Source organism: Penicillium longicatenatum (genome assembly GCF_028827895.1).
Source record: "Penicillium longicatenatum strain IBT 33135 chromosome Unknown contig_2_segment0_segment0, whole genome shotgun sequence".
Taxonomy (NCBI): Eukaryota; Fungi; Ascomycota; class Eurotiomycetes; order Eurotiales; family Aspergillaceae; genus Penicillium; species Penicillium longicatenatum.
The window spans coordinates 939,494-962,564 of record NW_026643120.1 but is presented as its reverse complement, the minus strand read 5'-3'; the positions used below and the strand labels follow the sequence as shown (position 1 = coordinate 962,564).

Here is a 23,071-nt window from a genome sequence, read left to right as displayed (position 1 = left end):
CTGAAGACATCTGGACCAAGTTAAATTTATGGCCATTAGCACTCATCTGGTGCAAATGTTGTAGCAAAAGCTTTTTTCGATTCCCGATGAGTATGCCTCTCTGGATATGCATAGTCAACTTGAAGGCACATATTTAAGCCTTTGAGTTCCGGGTTGACATATTGGTAACTTCACCATCCATAGATCACCATTCAAGCTCAATGAGAAGTATAGGTGAAGTGCCCAGCATTAGGAGGCCCGCAACTTAGCCACGTTCGCAAAGGTCATTTTGACTCATGGTTCCTAGCGGAGATGTGTTAAAATTGAAGAATTGGCGTCTGTTCCATTGGCGTAATCATTACACCCGCATCACGAGGGCAGGGTGATGTGAACTTTTCGTGGGTTGCTTAACCAACTAAGTTACCTATCCAAGCAATGTTGCCTTTTTTTGTGTTGAGCTATCTCATTGAGAAGAAGCGAATGACCTCAACCAGCATCAACGTGATCACGTGCATCGCATATTGACTTTATAAAGTGCAACGATCAAATGTCAGCAAATAAAGTATTTCAAGAACAATATTCCAGATCATTGGATTCCTGAACCTGAAAAATAAATTCTGGTAAGGGAACCGGAGAAAGCATCCCCTTCTTTTAAACCTCTGGATCCGGCGGGACCAGGCCGGTCAATGACGCAGACGATCCGATCAAATATATATGTACCTGTTCAAAACCCAGCTTCAATCAAAGTCTCACAAACCCCTCACAATACCTAGGAAAAGAAACTACCCTCACTCGAACAAACATTACAGCATATTCCATACCCCGAATCTCGCGACTGCAGGTTATCATCCACTTACAGACCTTCCTATACCAAGTCCCTCAAGCCTAACTGCACCATGGGCCTTTGCATGTCTTTCCCACGTCATCGTCGCTTCGCGCCAGTGGGTGTGGGGGCATTCGGACCGCCACCCCGGCGGCATCATCACAATGGAGGAATGGGAATGGGAGGTGGATGGGGCGGACCCCCAGGCCCAGGATTCGGTGGTCGCCGACCAGGCTTTGGCCCGGGAGGTGGCTTTGGGCCTCCAAGAGGTGGACGACGAGGTCGACGCTGCTAAAACTTAGGATTATGTTGATCTAGTGCAGCATCTTGCATGATAGGTGGTTGAATATTGTATGTTCAGAGCAGGCAATGGTATACGAATTTGAAATCAATTTGATGTCTTTAGAAGGACAGCCTGTGTGGGATTCTCAAATATCAACAAACAACATTGAAATTTCACTTGCGCATTATACATATCCACGAATTGAAAATATTAAGCTGTACAGCGGCCCGTATATTTGAGCCGAAGAGACCCTGGAAGTCAAGGTTGGAAGTTGAACTGGGGTTCAGGACTAAATAAGAGCCAAGCTGCGCAAGTCTGATATATTCGGTGAAGATTAGGCAGTTTTTTTAGATTGAACAGACCCCTTGCGACTTTCGCATTTTTATCTCCTTCCAATGGAATTTATATACTTCTGAATTGAAAAGGTTGTTGAAGACTCCATGTTTTTCATTCATGAGAAGTTGAGCCCAGCCTCTTGTCAAAAGTTCACACTAGGCATTCACGGTCCTCTCGAAAGTAGCATTAGAACACGTACTTTGGCTTACGCCGAAGGCAATCAACATTGGTGAATCACTCCTCCCGACTGCCGACTGTGTTTCGGCAGTCGACCATAAGACTCGGCTAACATATGTGGGTACGTTCCCGAGTACAGAGACATTATAAATCCTCTTCCGGCAGCCAGATATGAGAGTATTATGTCCTCATGGTAAACTAGAGACTATATTGTGGCCGAGTCTTAGCATAAGTGCGCTGGAGAAGATCCTTGATGACAATTTCAGAGCGCTAGAGACTATCATTGCGTTTACGGCAATTTCGGCAAACGACCCCTGTATTTCGGCTTGTTCCTCTGAAGAAAGAAACATTTTCGGCCAAGCCGATAGATTATTTTTCATATATAAATCAATAGAACGCCTGTTCTTCATTTAATTTCTTCAACGCATCTAGAGCGAAATGGAAGGAACCGTGATTATCACCGGTGCTTCAGGCTCCGTGGCCCTCGAGGCGGTGCAGCAACTTCTCTCCTCCCATGCTCACTTGACTATCGTCGGCACCGTTCGAAATGCAAGCAGATCTCCCAAAAGTCCCCAATTGCTCCGTTTGGAATCTCTTGTGCAGCAGTACCCGGGCAAGAAGCTCATCCTCGAGAATGTTGACCTCAACTCGTTGAAAGATGTACGATTCTTCGCGGAGAGGATTTCCGACCAAGTGGCCGCTGGGAAGCTCCCTGCAATCTCCGCCATAATCTGCAACGCATTCACTTGGTCATTAGAAAGCGGTCAGCAGTTTTCTTCAGATCACTATGAATCGACATTCCAGGTCAACCATCTTGCGCATTACCTACTCGTGCTGAAGCTTCTTCCCAGTATGGACCGGAAGTCTGGTCGGATCATCATGCTTGGGTCAGAGGTCCATGATCCAGAGCATCGTAATCCCCTTGCAGGAATGGGAGCTTGTCTCCCCGCCGATGAAAACCTTGAAGAGCTGATCAAACCTGGCCCAGACTCGCCGGGGACAGAACATGATATGGGCTGGCGGCGATACGCTAACAGCAAACTGGCCAATGTTATGTTCATGCACAGTTTGAATAAACGATTGCAACAGGTATGAAATTTTCATTTTTTCCGGCGAAGAAACTTTTGTTTACAAAAATTAGAACACATTGTTTAGTGGAATAACGGCTGTCGCTATGGATCCGGGCGCCGTTGTCGATTCCCGAGCACATCAGATTCACCGCCGCTTCTTCAACAGACTTGTATTCTCAATGATGAAATTGTTGCGCCCTGTATTGGCGCTGTTCACCAATCAATTCCGAACGAATGCAGAATCTGCCCGAGACCTTACGGCTCTGGCTACGGACCCGAAGTATCAAAATGTTCGAGGGTACTTCGATGGACAAAGGGCAACATCATCCGCAGCGATCGTCACGGAAACCGAGAAGCCGGAGGCGCTCTGGTCGGCATGCTGGGATTGGACCAATGTGGAAGATTCTGAAACCTGTCTACCCAAGCATATGCGTTGATCAATTTGAAATTATTGAGCGGACAATTGTCTGCCTCAAGAACATGTAGACGATAATCAAATCGTCTGGATGGTATATCGAAATATGAATTATTGACATATACAACAAGAACCAAAGTTATGCGGCACATCGTTGACTTTTCCTTACCACCCAAGAATGGCACTTCACCGTTTCTTCGGAGTTGATGGGTTCGTATTGAAAAAGCACCGCGAATCCAGCTTTTCCCAGTGACAATTCACCCAGTATTCCTCTCCTTCCACGGTGACGCCCTTAGAAAAAGGAACAGCTTTTTCTTTGCAGTGACTGCACTCGTTTCGGCGGGGCTAATCCGCATCTGCCCCTTGCTCCACAAGATATCTTACCATACCCAAGTTGTCGGTATTGGAAGAGGCAGCAGCAAGCGCGCTACTGTAGTTCCCAAATTGAAGCGGAAGATTCACATCCGCTCCCTGTTCGATAAGGTATTTTGCTATGTCAAGACTCGTAGACCAGCGGGAAGCAGCAGCAAGCGCACTACCATAGCGCCCAACTTGAAGTGAAAGATTCACATCTGCCCCTTGCTCCACAAGATATCTGACAATATCCAAATTATTGGGAGTGGACGAAGCAGCAGCAAGCGCGCTGCCATAGTTTCCAACACGAAGTGGAAGATTGACATCCGCTCCCTGCTCGACAAGATATGATACTGTATCCAAATTGGTAAACCAGCGGCAGGCAGCAGCAAGCGCACTACCGTAGATCCCAGCTTGAAGCAGAAGATTCACATCCACTCCTTGCTCCACAAGATATCTTACTATAGCCAAGTTATCGGGAATGGAGGAAGCAGCAGCAAGCGCACTGCCGTAGGTCCCACTTTGAAGCGGAATATTCGCATCTGCCCCTTGCTCCACAAGATATCTTACTATGTCAAGATTGTGGGCATTGAAGCAAGCAGCAGCAAGAGCGCTGCCATAACCCCCGGGCACTTCAAGCGGAAGATTCACATCCGCCCCTTGGTCTACCAGGTATGTTACTGTATTCAGGTTGTCGGGATTGGAACAAGCGGCAGCAAGCGCACTTCCATAGTCCCCGACTTGAAGCGCAAGATTTACATCTACCCCTTGCCCCAAAATATACCTTACTATGTCAAGGTTCTCGGAACTACAGCAAACAGCAGCAAGCGCACTGCCATAGCCCTCAACCCGGGGCAGCAGTTTCACGTGTGCGCTGACTTCACCCACGAGATATCTAAGTGCATTTGAGCTTTGAAGCCTTGCGGCGACGCAGATTGCCGCCCCGTGAGCTTTGTCGAATAAATTCTGGTCGATTGAAGCAGATTTTGAAACGAGGGTTCTCAAGATCGGTACGCAGTCAGCACTAGCAGCTATCTCAAAGAGGCCTTCTTCGTTCTCATTAGGTTGTAAAGGGTCGAAGTCACTATCTTCGCAACACTGATAGAAGATCTCATGCAATGAGAAGTGCACTATGGCAAAGATTGGAGTCGCAAAAGGTGCAAGGTCGTCTTCCCACAATCTCAGAATCTTCAAGGACCGAAAGGAGACTAGTTTTTCCTTGTCGAAGAGGTGACTAGACCATCGCATAAAAAAGGGGCTGCTTTTATTGGTCGATCCAAGGAAACTTTGCAAGGTTAAGAATGGGGAATCATTCTTAGTCAATTTAGAAGCGTAGTATGGCCAATTTCTCTGAATGTGCCGAGAGAAGCCATTGGCGGCATTTAGTGGATCCACAAAGTCCCCGGAAGACGGTGCCGGGTCCATGTTGTTTAGAAGGAAAGTGGATTCCGCATTTGCAAAGGTTCTCATGAGACAAAAAAAATAGACTTGTGCACAATAAAGGTGCTTTTGTTGGTTGAACTCGGGCATCCTCTGGAGATACTCGAGGACGGAAAGATGGAAAAATCTCCATTGACCATTGGAATCAACGATCAGAAAATTTTCGCAAATGGATAACAAGGTATCTTGCTCAACCGGATTGACCAAGTTGATTTCATCGTTATCAATATTTATGCGAACGGCAGAGAGCAGCTCTTCGCTGGTGAGTGGGTCAGGTGCGGACATGATCCACCTGAACGTGCGGTTAGCCATCTCGGCCTCGGGGGAAACACCACTTTGAATCTTATGATAGATCCGATCATAAGCTTCGCTCAAGTCTTTCGGAAGGCTTTTCAGCGTATGGTCGACTGATTCAAGTATTTTGCATTTCAATATCTGCTTGACTTGGAGAGCAGCCCACAAGAACCTGATTCCATGTCAATATATGGCTATTCTTCGCCACTGCCAGATCCACTCACACATTATCACATTTGGCAAGGATAGACTTGATTATCTCTTCCTTTCTTATATTGATGACTGATCTTGGGTGACTTTTTTCAAATTTGTTAAGCTCCATGGTCACAAATCTCTCAATATCAGTTCGGTTATCGGTTGCTTGGATAGTGACAGTTGGGCTCAAGCTGAAAGCCACACCAATCTCTTCATCAGGCCGGCTGGAGACAAGAAATTTGACCCTGCTTCTGTCTCGAGTTTCGGATATTATATCGTTGAGCTCTTTGGTTAATAAAACAAGTTCTTCGTCAACTAGTTCATCCAAGGCATCAAGAATAATGACGGTCTCCGAATATGAATTTAAAGAGTCTAAGAGCTGATGACGGCACTCTAATAGACCGATACCTGACCCTTTATCGGTAGCCCGTTTTCGTGCTTCTCGAAGGCCTCTCCTAGCCGCATGGGTGGTGATTTTTGGTGCAGCAAGCTGACGAACTAAGCTTTGAAGCAGAGGGAGGGCTTCACGCCGATTTTTCTCTGCGTGGTTGCAAAAGAAATACGCCATCCCATACATCTGGGACTCTATATTTTCTAATGCATATTTTACTACGCTTGACGTTAAAAAGGTCTTTCCTGTGCCAGCTTTGAGTCAATTAGCGATGTTCAGACCCATTCGAAAAGTAGAAAGCACAGAAGCTCACGGGATCCCTGAAGCCACAACACACTAGATGAAGTTGAGTCAAACCACGTCCGAAATGCATTATGCTGAAAAAGCCAATTACCCGTCTCAGGACTTCGACGTTCTTCAATCTGCTCATGATGGAGACCATGCTGAATATTAGAGACCCACTCCAGAAGTTCCCGTCGTTCCTCCTCATTGATCCACTGGATAACTTGGTCCAATGATCTTTGGGCTTCCTGAAGGTATACTTTCCAAGTTTCATCCCAGAAGGCATGTGCCGTGATCTCACATCTTTCCGCTGCTGCTTGGACAGCATTCTCCTTCCCTTCCAAACTCGTCAGCATTTCGGATGGTTTCTTGGGATCGAAGATAGCTCGGCAGAATTGCACTGCGGTATTGGACGAAAGATCCAATGATTTGACCAAAAGTTCCATCACGCAGACATATAGGTCCACCAGTGTATCATGAAGCTTTGTTACGACGTCCGCTCTTCCGGTGCGTTCGAGCGTGTATATTCCGCAGTAGAGCTCACCGCAGAATATGGCCTCCGCCACCTTTTCAATAACAGAAAGAAGCGCGGCCTTCTCGGTATTGAAGGTATCGAGCCCCTAGAACCTCACCATTTTAGCAAAGTCCCTTCCCCATATGCGACCCCACTTACACTAAGAACAAATTTTGCGACAGCCCACACCCCGGCACCAGGGGACGGCGAAAACTGGATGGCAATGTCCCCGACCTTATTTGCCCAATTCAAGATCTGAACAGCCGTTTGTCTGACTGGAAGCTCATGGCTTCCTATCTGGACTTTCCATTCTCTCTCCTGACCTTTTTCTCGCACTTTTTCTGCCTCCTTTTGAAACTCTTTAACTGGATTATCGATTTGCTGATTCATTCCCCGGATTTCAAGTTCATGCTTGAAGTTCGGAGGTAATTTGTCAAAGGCCTCATGCCACAGGTTGCGCTGGCCTGTTCCCGATATCGGCGGGCTAGAGTGGGTATGGGAGTGACTTGGGTTGATCTGAGAGCCACTTGAAGTAGTTTGATGGCCATTGGAAGACGTTGGCGACAAAATTGCATTGCTGTTGCTTGCGGGGTTCTGTTCTAGCTGACTGGTGGGCGTCTCCGTGGCGCCTTTATGGCGTTTCAGTATTGATGAAAGGTGTTTTTTGAACGGCATGGTTTTGCTCGTCGTTGAAGGATCAGAGAAAACGCTGCGAGCTTATCTTCTCCGGTAAAGAATCCGCAGAGACCCAACAAAAGAATATTTATGTAGGTAAACAAGGGGAGCCACCTAGTTCCAAGGTTACGTACGTTATTGCAATCTCGGGCACTAAAACAATGACCCCACTAAGCTGAATGCCATCTCAACCGAGGGCGGCAAACACGATTCATTGAACGCATGCGACCGTAAACTCCGAAATAAAGGGTCTTTAAAAGTGATGCCTAGTTTCTCGCGGAATATTATGTCACTCAAGCAAGTAGTGCGAGTTTAAGATAACGCAATCTAACATAAGAGGCAAGTCCATCTTCCAGGAAGCTTTTCTTTCGTTTAACCATATTGTGCAGATCAAGCCCAGTCAACGAATCGGATTCGGGCTTTGTACGGATACTCTATGCTGCTTGAGTAGGAGACGTGGTGAGACTAGTAGTCCTTGTCTCGGTCCGGGGGCGCTGCGCCTAGAGCAGAGGGACACCGTTGGCGGGTACAACCGGTCGCATATTTGCAGAAGGATAATTAAGATGACATTTTCGGGTGAAAATTGAATGCAAAAAAGAAGTTTTACGAGAGTCAGCTCTGTACATAAGCTACTGCCAACTTTCGGCGCCCAAGATATGAAGTTTCCACCTGCTTTTGGCTCTAGGCCTTGCTATCTATACTCCGGGGCCGTTTTGCATGTCCATAACGTGGGTCCCGGGGAATCCCGTCGCTCCACCATTCTTCCCTTTTCAAACCCCCATAGCTGGCACTTGAAGGCATCAATCCGCCTCCGCTATGGACTGAGGCATGGTATAATGTTAGCGCCGAGATAATTAAATCATTATGGGGTCTTCTGAAGCGCCATTATCGGTTGCAACACCGCCCAAGACTTACCGTCGACCTCGACGTCGACCGGCTCACTTGCGCACCAAGACAGGATGCTTAACCTGTAAGCCAGGCCTTAACGGTTGACACAGTGTCCAAATGAAATAGCCCAATGGCCCCTTCCAATCATTTTTCGCAGTTTCTGACGATTTGACAGGTCGAAGACGGAAGAAAAAATGTGACGAAGCCCGCTTGCAATGCTTGAATTGCCAAAGGCAAAATATAAACTGTGTTTGGCAAGAATCTGAATTGGAGCAGAAGCTTTCCCATCCCAAAAAGCAAAGCTTTGCTTTCGGTAGTGAAATAAGGAAGGTGATGAGAAACCAAGTTTCACACCCTTTGTCACCAACAAGCTCACCGAAAAAGGCTTCAAAATCCCCTGGGTCACCCCATTATCCCGATGGGTTTCACTATGACAAGAACTTGATCGCTACAGAGAAACCTTCACAAAACCAATGGCTGGGCCGGATATCACTCTCGCCATGCACACTCTCATCGGCTATCACTCCAAAAAGTCGCCATCTCTTTCATTTCTTGCAGTGGAAATTTCTTCCCGAGCTGATTCGACCAGCAGCAGATAGTGGGGTGATTGATGTATTGAGTAGACAAACCTTGACTTTAGCGCTGCAAAAACCATTTTGCATGCATGCGTTGCTGGCCTGCTGTGGAGCTGAGATCCCCACCCATGACCCAACGGTTCGTGAGCTAGCGCGCTTCCACTACACTCGCGCAGTTGCAGCGCTTCGAATGAACCTCAATGATGGGAATGTTCAAAACCAGTGGATGGTCACTATGCTTACTGTCATGATGCTCTGCATCTACGAGGTATGTCTTATGGATTGCATTTCGAATAAAGTTCTAACATTTGAGATGTAGCGATCTCAGGTGCATAAATCTTCTGGTGTAGAGGTTCACCTTGCAGGGGCTGCAAGATTGATTAGAGTTTGTTCTCAGGATTATGCAAAGGATCAAAAACCCTCTGGCATACAGCAGTCGATGCATCGTCTCGTTCGAGAGTCCTTCATATTTCATGTTGCAACTAGCCTGCCTTTTCAGGATGACAATATGTACCAAATGGAGATTGAGATGGCCTTCCGGCTGGCCGAGGAGGCCATCTACCCGCACTTTCTGTCCGACAACTCCTCCCACTCTGAATCCCCAGTTCTCGGGTTTCCACCAAAACTATTCCGCTGTATTTACACGGTCTATCGTCTGTACCAAACATCGCAATGGAGCTCTGTGCATTCACAAATATGCCAGGACCTAGGTGAAGATCTCATCCAGTGGAGTCATCGTCTCACCACATCTAGACTTGACAATTTACTAGGCCACCAAACTGAGTTGGCGGTGCCACACGACTCCATTGTCTCCACTTGTGCAACAGTTCAGAGCCTGGTCCACCCTGCACCGTCATTGGGGCCCATACTATACATAATTGGTTGCCAGATTCTACTCCACCGCATGTCCTCGGCCAGTACTGGCAGGAAGCCCGATTTGGAAGCACTATTGCAAGAGGGGATTGTAGCGGTACGAAAGCTACAGCCTATGCAGGATTACTTCGCCGAGTATTACTGCTGGCCACTGCTGGTCATTGGAATGAATTTGGAGCGTCAATCCGATCGGAAATTGCTTATGAGCCAGGTGCACGCTTTCTGGGTCGCCACGAACAATGGCACAATGAGGCGGCTTGCTAATAAGCTCATGCGTCTCTGGGAATAGCGCTGGCCGCTGACCACACCACCTCACTACCGTCGACCTCGGAGGCTAATGTCTTTCGTTGAGGGTGTTTAAAGTGGTCATGTGTAGATATTCTGTTGGCATGTTGATTTATAATCGATCCCGCAAACGCCCCACTCACGCAAGCATTCGCCACATCCGATGTTATGCAAATGCCGAATCAGAACTCCTCGGATGTGTAGATTTGGATTTGTCAGCCGAAGGGAATCCCCCTGGAAATACCCCAACTCTTTCAAAGATTCCGAAGTATAAGTTGTTAGCGTGATATTTCGTTGACATTGTAAACCCCTTAACTGCGAATTTTTCTTTCAATTGAGCTTTAGAAACCATGGGATCTATCGCATTCAAATCGCCCCGGGTTTTGAAGGCCCCGGGCCTTCCTTATTTCACCCCAGCCAACAATGGCGGTGCCGCTCTGAACCCCGAGGACCCCAACACCCCAACTTTGTTCCGGCCGCTGCAAATTCGCGATGTCACATTCAAGAACAGAGTGATTGTTGCACCTATGTGCATGTACTCAGCCAACTCAGATCCTTCTTCGCCCGCAGTGGGCGCCCCTACCGATTTTCACATCGCACATCTCGGTCATCTAGCCGCGAAAGGTGCCGGCCTTGTGATCATCGAAGCAACCGCTGTACAGCCGAATGGCAGAATCTCTCCGAATGATCTCGGCCTTTGGCAAGAAGGAACTGAGTCCGAGCAATTCAAAGGATTGCAGCGTGTCGTGAATTTCGCTCATAGCCAAGGAGCCAAGATCGGTATCCAGTTGGCCCACGCCGGTCGGAAGGCCAGTACCGTTGCACCCTGGTTGTCATCCGAGGGCAAAAGGAGCAGTATTAAAGCTGATGAGTCTGTCGGTGGCTGGCCGACGAATGTAGTTGGTCCTTCGGGAGGCGAAGAGCACATCTGGGCTCCGGGAGATGTCAAGTATTGGCCTCCCCGGGAGCTCAGCACAAACGAAGTTGAAGAGATTGTGCAGGCCTTCGTCCACAGTGCAAAATTAGCCATTCAAGCAGGCGTTGATGTGATTGAGATCCACGGTGCTCATGGATACCTCCTGAACGAATTCATGAGTCCTGTCACTAACCGCCGCACCGATAAATATGGTGGAAGCTTTGAGAACCGTATTCGAGTTGTGCGCGAAGTGTGTACCGCTGTTCGTGCCGCCATTCCTGCTGGAACTCCCCTGTTCCTTCGCATCAGTGCTACTGAATGGTTGGAAGACCAACCGGTCGCAGCTGAGAATGGCAGCTGGGACATGTCTTCATCCACCCAACTGGTCACACTGTTGCCGGAATTTGGCGTTGATCTCCTTGATGTCAGCTCGGGTGGTAACCACAAGGATCAAAAGCTCCAGCCCCACACCAATTATCAAATTGATCTTGCGGGTCAGCTCCGCAAAGTCATCCACAAAGCGGGCCAGAAGACCCTGGTCGGAGCAGTCGGTCTTATCACGGAGGCCGAGGCAGCTCGTCAGATCGTGCAAGGCGCTGACGAAGCGGTGGCTACTGAGGAAATGTTGTCGGGCCCAGAGCCAAAGGCTGATGCGGTCCTCATGGCTCGCCAGTTCCTTCGCGAGCCCGAGTGGGTGTTGACAGCGGCAAAGAAACTTGGTGTTCCAGTGTCAGCCCCGCTCCAATTTGCTCGAGGACTATTGTAGATACATTTCTTATGTTTATAATGATCTAGATATTGATAAATTTAGAGGTGAATGTCTTCATGATATAGTCATTTGATCACAAAATCCCAAATTATTGTTCGTAAGACGCGCTCTACCCTTTGTATTTCCTTTTTTCGGCGCGCTTGGCGCAGCCCTTTCGTCCATTGGGAATGCTCAATTTCTTCACGGAGCCCTTGCAATTCCAGCGGCTCGATCGGACTGATGAAAAATTGACCATTTACCCAATGGTGAGACGAGATATGCTCAACGTGCAACGCCAAGCGCATAGCCAAGACATCGGCGGAGTCAATGTTACAGTGCATGTAAACCCAAATATTATCTACCAGTACTAGTTAGGACTTCCGCGAGTAAACAGTAAGCTAGCATACCCCTTGATAAGACTACAAAATCCGCGCCATGGAATTGATTTCGAAATTCCTGTCGCATCCTCTTCCGTGGCTATCGCGTCCCTACCCACACGTCCAGTGCTAGTCAAGGTCGACCATATCAGCAAGATACTTATAATGGCACGCAATTGGCTTCTAGCTGGCTATATTGGAGCTATACTCTTAAACCCTGCGCTTATTACTGCGCTCCCAGCTCCAACGCCCCCGGATATTCCAACAGCTTCTACAGCTCAGAATGAGCTATCCGCTTTGAAAGTTGCTGCGCAGGGCTCACAAGATGGCTACTCAAGAGATAAATTCCCCCACTGGATCACTCAGAGCGGGTAAGATTCCTTTCAAGCTCCTAGTGATTTGATCTGACATGTCACAGAACCTGTGATACCCGTGAGGTTGTCCTGAAGCGAGATGGATCGGGTGTAGTTCAGAGTTCCAGCTGTGCTGCGACTAGTGGGACATGGTATTCACCATACGATGGAGCTACCTGGACTCAGGCGAGCGATGTAGATATTGATCACCTTGTTCCGCTGTCCAATGCGTGGAAGGTTACTATACTATTCTGACTGGAATCTGCTATACATTCACTAACACTTGGTTTTAGTCTGGTGCATCTGAGTGGTCTACTGCTGACCGCCAGGCTTTTGCTAATGATCTTACTCACCCACAGTTGGTGGCGGTGACAGATAATGTCAACTCTGCTAAGGGTGATAAGGGGCCGGAGGAATGGAAGCCTCCTCTTGGTAAGCTACTGCCTATTGTTGCAGGAACATGATCTAATGATTTACTAGCTTCTTATTATTGCACTTATGCGGAGATGTGGGTTAAGGTCAAGTCAGTCTATAGTCTCACTATTACTGCTGATGAGAAATCGGCTCTTGCTAGCATGTTGGATACTTGCTAGGCTAGTCAGCATGTCCTGGAATATTACTATTCTATTTGGGGTTTTTTCCCCTCGAAATAGTCCATTCAACTTTGTCAAGAATTATTATAGTACATTTAAATAAAACATGGAGATCAAAATCTCTTGGGCTCTAGTCATGCCCGGCCATCTCCTTGTTACCATCAAGAAGGGCCTGGAGGCCCAGCGTTCTCCACTGAAAAGAGGGAATAGAATCCAACTTGGAATGAGTAGACCAGATGTCTTCTAACCTTCTAAGAATCCATACTGCTTGCCCACCCAATGACGTTGCAATAAGAAGGGACATAAAATTTTGCACAGCTAGTCTCTCACACGGGAGAATAGCAACCGAGCCCAGGATAGCGAGCGGCCAAACCAGAGAGCTCGTAAAATAACGGTTTCGGTCGACTAGAGGTAGTAATGCGATACTTCTGGTAACAAAGTCACCGATTTCCCAATCAATCTCATCTGGTGGTAAGTATGGATGTGACTTGAAAAGCAAGACCCAAAGGACAAGAATATATAAGTCAGCAGTTATATCGTCATTGTTTCTCATCACTTCAGTCCATTGCATGATTTGATTTTCCAGGAGCTTCCAGTTGTCGATTTCGAGGTCTGCGAGTGGTCGAGCGAGGCGAGCGAGCTTCGTAGCATCGGCAATCAATAAGAAGAACTCATATGAGGTATGAAGAATGGGCTGGCTGCCAACCGCGAAACCCCGGTCTTGTTGTGCACCATGTACCGGATCTGAAAAGTAATTTGACAATCCCATACGTATATCTGGCTGCGATAGCGAGTCTAGGGATGGATCGAAGAGCATCATCAATGATGCATGGTAAACAAAGGATTCGACACAAATTCTGTCAAACACTGCGCTAGCTTGCGGACAATTTATCCATCGCGGGCGACGTTGCTTAAGCAAAACCCCTGAAGCTGTGACATGGGGCGCTACCTTAAGGGTTGTATCTAAACGAGAGCTCTGTTTGGAAATCAGCAATCCATATTATATCACAAGTGGAGTTGGAAGCTCAGGTAAACATTTCCCTCCCTACCTCAAACACAGATAGAGTGATCACAGTTGCAAAGATGGCATCATTAGACACGCTATCAGTATTTTGACTCAGAGCTCTTCGTAAGCCATTCAGTGTCTGCGTGTAGATTTGAAGTGCGCAGCATATTGATCCACCATGAAAGGATGCCAATTTCATTCCAGCAATCGAAATCAACACACCCATCAGTGGGGGAAATTCCAAAGCAAGCCGCAACATATATGACTGATCTGCATATCGAGCAAGTGAGTTTCGTCGCACCATTTGTGGCAGAACAACAGAACCGAAATATCGGTAGAGGTAACAATGTTCCTCGAGCTGGAACGGAGACGGCATCTGGATTGGCGGGCGGAGTCCAATATGCAGACTTGGTAAATCGACCTGCGAGCTCCCATATTCACTTCCATTAGGGCTCAACCCATCTTCTGACTGCATTCGCCGAGTTCGCCCATCTTTGCGCTGCTTATCAGAAGGCCAAACGCACTGGAGCCGATTGCGGCTGCACCCCGCACATTGGGGCCGTGCTTCGTCGCACTTCTTGCGACGCTTCCGACCTGCATAAGCTTTTTAGCATTATACCGATTTTCATCGTATTTTCCGAAACCCTACACTGTAAACAGCCGGTCCGAGTTCGAAGCTTAGCTGACGATATCGGTGTCATGGTGTTGGTCAAAGGCAGACGCTAGAGTGCGGGGTGTTATCATGGGATCTTCGGTCCGACCTCGGGATGAGCCCGTGACTGGAGCCACGGATTGACATACACCACGTGTGACGCGTACGATATCTTTGTGATAAACATCCTGAACAAAACTCCGCTTATAATGAGGGGATTGGGAGCGAATGACACGGCAAGTATCTCATGCTACCATGACTGCCGGGTATCTCTTGTGGAGCTGCCGATTTGGAGGAAGTACATATCACGGAGATCCTCCACCCCACGCACCTTATCCAGCGTTGAGTTGAAATAGGGGAACTGAATCATCCTTGATCATATGCGTATCTTGAAACGTCAGCCTATCACTGGAGAGACCCATCGGGGTTCAATGCTATGGTCAAAGACATGGAATGATTCTTTCTTCAAAAGGACAAGAGGTCGACCTTACGCATCACCGCATATAGGTACACCAAGTCCCTGGTATATGACTATGTACACGAGGCAATGCAACTAATTTCTCATTCCTTGCAGGATGACGTTGTCGGGTAAATTCACCCCGAAGGCTCGGTATAACCCCGGATTCTCCAAGATCCTACCAAAATAAGCTTACGGGTTTCTCACCGGCTCCACACTTAGAAGCTTGTGATCAAGTGGTGTTAACACCCAATCGTCATATTTTGACACCGGATGAGGACGATCGACATGTACCCAGGGTTTCTCACTTCGATTCCCCGCGTTGTGTTCATAACAAACCCCACTGGAATTCCCTCTGGGTTCAGCTGACAAACTTCGAACGCATTTTGGACCATCGCAAAACAACCGAGCTTTCTCACAAGCACACAACACTGTTAACGCAGTGGGCATATATGAAGGATGGAAAAGTCTCAAGTCGACCACGTGGAAGGCCTTGAGCCCCAGCTTTGCCGTGGTATGTATTTAATCACCCTTGATGATTTTCTTTGCTGATGATATTCTTCACAGAGGAAGCGTCATGGGCCAAATTAGTCCCTGGCGGATACTCTCCATCTCGGTGCATGAAACTTCGAGGACGGCCTATGATCAATGCCATTTTACTTCTCGCCGGAACCTCGATAATGTTTTTTGGTTACGACTCCTCGTGCATGAGCCAAGTTGATACAAATTCTGACTACTTGCGATACATGGGGACCGACTCTGGTTCGGCACGCGATTCCGCAGCGGTAGGGGGGCTGGTCAGTGTTTGGTTTGGAGGTTTTGGAATAGGTACGGAATGACCGAGAACAAGGACACAAGGCCGGATTTTCGAGCTTACCAAATGTCTCAAATATAGGTGCGATCCTTGTCGGCTGTCTTGCAGATGAAATCGGTCGCTTGAAGTGTATACAACTCGGTTGTATCTGGGCTATTGTTGGTTGTGCGCTTCAGGCATCTGCGCAGAACTTTACTTGGATGGCCTTTGCACGTATTATTGGAGGTGTGGGCTGTGGGCATCTGAATACCATCGTGCCTATTTGGACGTCAGAACTGGCTGATTCTCGCGATCGGGGCGCTTTTGTCGCTGTACAATTTACATTGGCTCTTACCGGAGGTACTATGTCAGTCTCCCGGAGTTGACCTCACATACAGCACCTCTTTGACCCTACCTTTAATATTGGAGCTGCGCTGACCAAATTATAGAGTATATTGGACAGAATACGCATGTTCAAAGACTCAGAGTCTCGCGTTCGCATGGCGATTCCCTCTTGCTTTGCAGCTGATCTTCCTGTTGTTCATCCTTTTCGCGACGCCATTCTATCCCGAGTCACCACGCCATCTAGTCAGAATAGGTCGAGTCTCCGAAGCACGGGAGATAATGGCAAGGACACGCATAAATACCCTGGAAAGTGAAGTCGAGCGCGAATTGGCAGAGATAGTGGCGGCAATTCGCCTCGAAGCCAATGAGCCACCACCTTCAATGTGGAAGACATTCACCACCCGCGATAAACTGCACACAAGACGCCGGATAATGCTGGGTGCCGGTGTCCAAATTATGCAGAAATTCACTGGCATCGATTTTATTTCTACCTATGCGCCTGAGATGTTTTCCTTGGCCGGTTATACCGGTGACAAACCTGCCTTACTGGCTGGAGGTAATTTTTTCGGTTACACAGCTAGTTTGGCGCTAGCGATCTATCTCTGCGATCGGCTGGGTCGTCGTCGGTTGATGTTGATAGGGTCGTCTTCCATGTTTGTAGTGTTGGTTGCAGGCGGTATTTTGGCCCACGAAGTCATCTCCAAGGTTGACACAAATCCAGCTCTGTCGTCACGATGTGGCGCTGGCGTTGCAGCCGTGCTTTATCTATACTCTTTCATATATGGGAGCACATGGCTTACCACATGGTACGTTCACCGGAAACTCAGCGAGAGGTATATCTAATCAAGGAATCGATAGCTGGGTCTACCCTACTGAGATTTTCCCACTTGTCAGTCGAGCAAAAGGAACTGCGGTAGCTACAGTGGCGTTTTCGTTGGCAGGTGGAATAATCAACGAAATTATTCCATACCTCATTGACGCTGTGTCATATTGGGTCTTTATCATCTTTGCCCTTTTGAACTTGGTGATGCTTGTCCCTATATATCTATTCTACATTGGTGAGGTCCTACTTCAAATTACTGAATTTGCAAAGCTAATTCATACTTCGGCTTGAAGAAACGGCCAATCGGCATTTAGAGGATCTCGACTTCCTATTTGCACACGACAGTCCATTTTTCTGGCACGCCGAGCGCGCGTTTGCGAGTAGAAAAATCGAGGAAGCGGCGGCTAATGAGAAAGTCAATCAACAGGGACTTCTTTCAGAACGTGACTTAAAGGTTGAGGTTTGATTTCGGATTTAAGGATACGCCTGAAGACGCGATCGCTGACCGCTTAAGCCGTTCACTTTAAATGGAGGTCGACCTCAAGACTGTATATAGGAGTACGAGCTGGAATTTACCTTGGATGAATGCTGAGAAATCATCTTTGCGTCTCTGTATGCGATGGGAACTAAGTCAGCGCGTTGCTAATGCCATCATCGAGTGGGCCTGCCATTACATGCAGAGCAATGGCCAGTATGGAGAACCGCAGGCTCAAACAGGCAAAAAAAAGTGACAATAGTATTACGGTGGTCAAGGGTTGTTACAATTTCAAAAGCAAGGTGAAGCCAAAGATGCAAAAGTGGTAGATCAGCACTTATTCCCTTGAGGATTACTTCTATGTACAGTGCCAAGGTTGACAATTTACTGCGCGTGGTCTGTTTGACTCCCACCCCCTACAATCAATTGGGGTGCACCAGTTCAGCCGTCAGAACCTCCAACCTATGTATTGAGTAGACCGGGAATCATCGCCCAATGGCATACCGCCCAGACACCACTATGACTGCGATCTTGGGGCCCCTTGGGATTGATATCTGGTTTTCCGAAAAGCGGAAAAGCTCGTTGGATCTCCGCTGAATCCAAATATGTCATTATTTCATTTATTTACCAAATGTAGAATTTGTCATATGGTAAAGAACCTTTGGCTGAAATTTGCCAATGCTAGTGAGGCTTTTTATAAGGTATCTTCTAACTGCTTAGAGAGTTAGTAGCACTCGGATTCAATTCCAATTTACCACATACTCAATTGTTTTGAAGCTCTCTTCATATATTTTGATATTTTCACACGCATAGCCTCAAAGACCGAGCTTCTCGAGGAAATTACAGAATACCAAATGCTCCACTAATGCGTGTCGAGCCGGGAAACAATCTCTGATAGCATCAATATGATACATACAAATCAAGGTCCCAATATTCTTCGCGAAATAACTATTGCAATGGCATTTCACTAGGACAGGTGGCTAATAAGCATATCCAAATAAGCGCTAGCACGAGGTGTAGAGGCCTCAACTCCGACCAGCTTAGCCCGATCATCCCACAAACGCATTGAAACCATCTCATCCTTCAAAGGATTCTCCTCAAACTCTTGTAGCTCACCCCCTTGAAACGGACCACCCTGGAAAGCCAAGGACTTCTGTGATGCAGAGGACAAAGAATCATAGTACTCACGATTCACAGCCGTAAGATATCTGTTCGCATATAAGTATTTGTAATGATTGACCTTGCGATTGACTTACCGCTTCGCAGCAACATGGCTATTAACTAGCCGGCATACTGTTTCGCTGAATCCCAAGGATTTCAAGTAGGCGGCACCGATGGCCTCGTGACCAACGCGGCCGACATTCTCGCTGCTTTCGCGGAGATTCATGCGGACTTCTTTGGTCGATTCCAGGGGAATGATTTGACCGATGTCATGGAGTAAGGCTGCAATTACCAGTTCATCTCGCGCTTCTATTTTCACGGGTTAGCGGCGGTTTTGGAAAAGCGTGGTGTTGGAATCTCACCTGCTTCGCGGGCCTGGTTCGCTGCCTGCAAACAGTGCTCTAACTGGCTGATGGATTCGCCAATGTAATCTCCTTGTCCGTATTGCTCGAGTGAAGCGATCAGGGCTTCGGCCTTTGCGGATGGGGAAGTTGAGTCCATCGCGGCGGAGTAACTTATTCAGTAGGGGTAAGAAGAGAAACGAAGTTCGAGGTGGGGGATGGAGAACCTTTAAATATTTTCACGGAATTCGCGCCGACTTGCCCAGCATGCCCTTTCATAGCGTAAAAAACTTTAAATCAATAATAGACGCCACTGAACCGCTGGTTCCCGGCTTATTCACATGATTCAGCGATATTGAAGTCCTACGAGTGGTGTCTCGTGTCCACCGCAATCCGCTTATTACTCCCTCCTTTCCAGTCTAATTTATATCAAAAATAATTAATTATATTCCTACATTCATTTTCAAGGTTCAGTGTGGTATTCAGAGCCTATCACTGCCTCATATAAAACGTGGTTTTTTACTCTTCTTTTTACAATGCACCTATCTTCAAGCCAAAGCCCCATTCGGCTCCACTGTCAACATCGGTGAGCCGAAAGCATAACGCACGCGGCCCTCCTCGTAATCAACACCCTCTTTCCGCATGTGCGTCGCGGGCCAGAGATTCCGTCTATCAGCATAGTACTGATCGTGGAGGTTTCCCTCCGCCGCGCAGTTGTAAGTAGCATAGATAGCCCGTCGATCCTTGGTACTAGTGTTGGCACCACTGCGGTGAGCCAAGTAAGAGCCAAAAACCAGGATATCGCCTATTTCGAACGTTAGACTCATAGTATGTGAGTGGCGATCTCTCCAACCCCTGTTACTTACCAGGCAATAAGTCGCATGAAACCCAGGGATTGCTTTGCACCCATTCGGGTTCGATGCAGCGATCACTTCCCAGAGGAATCTGCATGCGGTGGCTGCCGTTGACAACTTCGAGACCTCCATTCTCGGATGTCATTTCATCGACAGCGGCGAGAATTGTGAGATGCTTGATGTTTTTCACGTGGGTGTACGCGTTAGCATCGATGTGGGGGTCAAAGCCACCTGTGGCACTGTTAGGTAATCATTCTCTTGATTCAACACGTCCTCAATGGTACGCCTACCACTTCCGGCAAGCTTGTAGTTGATCTTCTCCTTGAAAAGAAGCATTTCTTCACCGGCCAGCTGCTGTAACATGCTAGTAGCCCGCTCTCCGCGCAAGAAGCTGTCGAAACCAGCGTGGGAGTTCGCAAAGTTCTCCGTGCGACACAACACACGATCCCCCTTGCCATTGACCTCTTCGTAAGGCATCCAAGGAACGTCAGCAGTGCGTGGCAAATCATGCACTTCCTGCGCCCACTGCTGGAGTGTCTTGGCCTCGGAATTGGTGAAGAAGCCGCGGACAAGCAGATATCCATTCTCTTGGAAGCTCTGAAGCTGCTCAGGGGTCAGAGGGTAATTGAAGTTATCCATGGTGACTGATTGATCTTCCAATGGATGGAACGAAGGTAGAGAAAGTAAAACGTGCGAAAAGTATTGGCAACGAAGACGGATTACACGCGATTATATACATCGCGGGTCATCAGTGGCGGCTGTTGCTCAGACATGTGTTGAACAGACCCATAGTCATAGTGCAGCACCGCGCTTCGTACCGAAATTGAGGTCCACCTTTGTACGGGGCGCTTAATCCACATGGACCTAGATTCGATGTTGCAGGGAACAATAGGGTCACTTATCGCACATGTACGGCCTGATCACGTTGATTGGACGATAGGAGCTGGCCGCGGCCCCACCCGCACGTGTTTGATTGGTGCCCTGCCACAAGGCACGAAGAGGCACGTAGTATCCGTCAAGCTCGGACCTTCCTGTCACTTCTCAACACCGCACTTCGTACCGACCGTAGTGACTACATCTACATGTGCCTGGAAGGAAGATTGTCATTGGGTATCCAATCAGAAAAAACTCACATCAAACTTGCACCGATAACTAGAATGGGTAAATGGCATGTGGAACAGATACAGGAACCAGTGGGAAACATGAGATGAGAGTAGGCAGAGTTCAGCTATTAAGACTTCTTCCATTTCCATTTTATCTTCTCCCCCCTCTCTTTGGTTCTTCAGCTCTCCATTTTCTTCACTTCGTATTCGCGCCCTTGATTCGGCCATCAAGAATTCTCCAACTGCCGAATCAACAAATCTATCACATTTGTCAACATCATGGAGAACTCTCCCGCTGACTCGATCATGAAGATCAAGGACAAGAATGAGATTCAGAATGACACCTGGGACCTAGAGGAGCGCGAGACCAAAAAGAAGTCCTCTGGAGTTCTGAATGTTTTGGTCGCTGGATTGGCTCTTTTCAGCGATGGCTACAATGCCCAGATCAGTATGTCATCGGCGAACCCCATTGGCTCACAAATGCTAATACCACCGCAGTCGGCTACATGGAGCCTCTTTTCTCTAGCCTGTTCGTATCACAATATGCCCCCAAACGGCAATTGAGAAGCTAATACGGTGGATTATAGTTACAAGTCTGGAATGTCCTCGACCATCAAGGCGCGTCTGTCCAACTCTTACCTCATTGGAGAGATCTTCGGCATGCTCTTCTTCGGTGTTCTGATCGACCGCCTGGGTCGCCGCACCGGTATCATCGCGGCCACCTTGTTTCTGGTTCTTGGTGTGATCCTGGCGACTGCCGCTCACGGCACCACGCAGTTGGGGTACAACCCCCTTGTCCAACGTCTGAAAATATGGCAAGTTGATATCAATTTTACAGGATGTTCTGGATGATGATCGTGGCACGCGGCTGTGCTGGATTTGGTGCTGGAGGAGAATACCCCGTCTGTGCTACAAGCGCCACCGAGGCCGCTGATGAGACTGATAAGCTTCGCAAAAGACGAGGAATCCTGGTCGCGGCTACCACTGATTTCGCCATTGATCTGGTACGTGTGCGAGGATTTCAATCATTGGAATCACTTCTAACTGTCATTCAGGGCTTCGTTGTGGCGGGTGTGGTCGCTGTGATTGTCCTTGCCTGCTACGGTCAGCGCTCTTCTGAAGGAGTCTGGCGAATTTGCTTTGGTCTAGGCTTCGTGGTCAGTTGTGAAATTTTCTATCCTTCAAGAGCTTATAATTATTAACTAAAACAGCTGCCCGTTGTTATTTGCTTCTTCCGAGTTCGAATGATCAACTCTACCCAGTACAAGAAGCATGCCATCAAGTCCCGCTACCCGTATCTTCTGGTCATCAAACGCTACTGGAAACCCATGCTTGGAACTTGTACGTCCTGTTCTTCACCATGCTGGAAGTGCTACAGCTGATTTGCCTTTTTAGCCCTGGCCTGGTTCTGCTATGACTTTGTCACCTACCCGTTCGGTCTGTTCTCCTCGACAATCATTGAACAGTTGATGACCAACAACACAACCACTCAGAACATCGGTTATGGCGTACGTTATGGCGCAATCATGAACTCCGTTGAAATAAAAACTAAAAAATCATATCTAGACCGTGATCAACTGTTTCTACCTGCCAGGATGCATCATCGGTGGATTGCTGATGGACCGCATTGGCCGTAAGCAGACCATGACGTTGGGATTCTTCCTCTGGGGTATCTGGGGATTCATTCTGGGTGGCGCTCTTGGCCCTATCCAAACCGTCTTCCCCCTGTTCGTCGTCATGTACGGCATTTTCCAAGCCCTCGGTGAGATGGGCCCTGGCGTTGCTACATTCCTGTGCGCCTCGGAGTCCTTCCCCACACCCCTGCGCGGCCACTTCCTCGGCTTCGCAGCTGCGTTCGGAAAAGCAGGAGCTTCTATCGGAACCCAGGTTTTCACTCCCATTCAGAACTGCTTTTCTTCCACTGAAAAGGGTCAACAGGCAGTCTTCCTTATTGGAGCTGCTTTCACCATGGTTGGAGGACTTGTTTCGTGGTTCTTGATCCCTGACATGTCTCGCGAGCTTGAAACCGAGGATGCCCGCTTCAAGGCCTACTTGGAGGAGAATGGTTACGACGTCAGCGAGTATGGTGAGGCTCTCGTAATCAACCAGCGTGGTTGAGAGTCCAGCCCTCACGACTATGATGTCTTTTTGCGCTCGTTAAAGAAAAGCAGACGAGGTCCACCGCCTAATTCTTAATTTGGGGACATCTCTGAATGTTGAAACTT

At 48.0% G+C, this 23,071-nt stretch overlaps 11 protein-coding genes across 11 annotated transcripts; 7 read left to right on the top strand and 4 right to left on the bottom strand.

The window, feature by feature from the left end:
- Positions 1-693: 693 nt before the first annotated feature.
- On the top strand, positions 694-1,104 carry N7484_002884 (uncharacterized protein; the record flags this gene model as incomplete). Its single annotated transcript, XM_057113304.1, has 1 exon — positions 694-1,104. One exon carries the CDS (start codon positions 694-696, stop codon positions 1,102-1,104), a length of 411 nt encoding a protein of 136 aa, XP_056973444.1.
- Positions 1,105-2,036: 932 nt separating this feature from the next.
- On the top strand, positions 2,037-3,105 carry N7484_002883 (uncharacterized protein; the record flags this gene model as incomplete). The annotated part of the gene is made up of 2 exons (XM_057113303.1): positions 2,037-2,687; positions 2,740-3,105. 2 exons carry the CDS (start codon positions 2,037-2,039, stop codon positions 3,103-3,105), a joined length of 1,017 nt encoding a protein of 338 aa, XP_056973443.1.
- Positions 3,106-3,428: 323 nt separating this feature from the next.
- N7484_002882 (uncharacterized protein) lies at positions 3,429-7,228 on the bottom strand (the record flags this gene model as incomplete). The annotated part of the gene is made up of 4 exons (XM_057113302.1): positions 3,429-5,343; positions 5,396-6,011; positions 6,071-6,659; positions 6,713-7,228. 4 exons carry the CDS (start codon positions 7,226-7,228, stop codon positions 3,429-3,431), a joined length of 3,636 nt encoding a protein of 1,211 aa, XP_056973442.1.
- Positions 7,229-8,776: 1,548 nt separating this feature from the next.
- On the top strand, positions 8,777-9,853 carry N7484_002881 (C6 zinc finger domain protein; the record flags this gene model as incomplete). Its single annotated transcript, XM_057113301.1, has 2 exons — positions 8,777-8,959; positions 9,020-9,853. 2 exons carry the CDS (start codon positions 8,777-8,779, stop codon positions 9,851-9,853), a joined length of 1,017 nt encoding a protein of 338 aa, XP_056973441.1.
- Positions 9,854-10,199: 346 nt separating this feature from the next.
- Positions 10,200-11,531, top strand: N7484_002880 (NADH:flavin oxidoreductase/NADH oxidase; the record flags this gene model as incomplete). The annotated part of the gene is made up of 1 exon (XM_057113300.1): positions 10,200-11,531. The coding sequence occupies one exon, from the start codon at positions 10,200-10,202 to the stop codon at positions 11,529-11,531; it is 1,332 nt and encodes a 443-aa protein (XP_056973440.1).
- A 524-nt stretch (positions 11,532-12,055) lies between these two features.
- Positions 12,056-12,836, top strand: N7484_002879 (HNH endonuclease family protein; the record flags this gene model as incomplete). Its single annotated transcript, XM_057113299.1, has 4 exons — positions 12,056-12,261; positions 12,309-12,480; positions 12,537-12,675; positions 12,724-12,836. 4 exons carry the CDS (start codon positions 12,056-12,058, stop codon positions 12,834-12,836), a joined length of 630 nt encoding a protein of 209 aa, XP_056973439.1.
- A 130-nt stretch (positions 12,837-12,966) lies between these two features.
- N7484_002878 (uncharacterized protein) lies at positions 12,967-13,653 on the bottom strand (the record flags this gene model as incomplete). Its single annotated transcript, XM_057113298.1, has 2 exons — positions 12,967-13,580; positions 13,608-13,653. 2 exons carry the CDS (start codon positions 13,651-13,653, stop codon positions 12,967-12,969), a joined length of 660 nt encoding a protein of 219 aa, XP_056973438.1.
- Positions 13,654-15,410: 1,757 nt separating this feature from the next.
- Positions 15,411-17,378, top strand: N7484_002877 (uncharacterized protein; the record flags this gene model as incomplete). The annotated part of the gene is made up of 6 exons (XM_057113297.1): positions 15,411-15,465; positions 15,519-15,779; positions 15,847-16,111; positions 16,194-16,895; positions 16,948-17,147; positions 17,206-17,378. 6 exons carry the CDS (start codon positions 15,411-15,413, stop codon positions 17,376-17,378), a joined length of 1,656 nt encoding a protein of 551 aa, XP_056973437.1.
- Positions 17,379-18,354: 976 nt separating this feature from the next.
- N7484_002876 (HD domain-containing protein) lies at positions 18,355-19,049 on the bottom strand (the record flags this gene model as incomplete). The annotated part of the gene is made up of 3 exons (XM_057113296.1): positions 18,355-18,595; positions 18,644-18,857; positions 18,911-19,049. The coding sequence occupies 3 exons, from the start codon at positions 19,047-19,049 to the stop codon at positions 18,355-18,357; spliced, it is 594 nt and encodes a 197-aa protein (XP_056973436.1).
- Positions 19,050-19,437: 388 nt separating this feature from the next.
- Positions 19,438-20,382, bottom strand: N7484_002875 (phytanoyl-CoA dioxygenase family protein; the record flags this gene model as incomplete). The annotated part of the gene is made up of 3 exons (XM_057113295.1): positions 19,438-19,694; positions 19,756-19,974; positions 20,034-20,382. 3 exons carry the CDS (start codon positions 20,380-20,382, stop codon positions 19,438-19,440), a joined length of 825 nt encoding a protein of 274 aa, XP_056973435.1.
- Positions 20,383-21,125: 743 nt separating this feature from the next.
- On the top strand, positions 21,126-22,964 carry N7484_002874 (uncharacterized protein; the record flags this gene model as incomplete). The annotated part of the gene is made up of 8 exons (XM_057113294.1): positions 21,126-21,294; positions 21,345-21,375; positions 21,434-21,628; positions 21,685-21,850; positions 21,902-22,003; positions 22,058-22,187; positions 22,242-22,354; positions 22,413-22,964. 8 exons carry the CDS (start codon positions 21,126-21,128, stop codon positions 22,962-22,964), a joined length of 1,458 nt encoding a protein of 485 aa, XP_056973434.1.
- Positions 22,965-23,071: the final 107 nt, after the last annotated feature.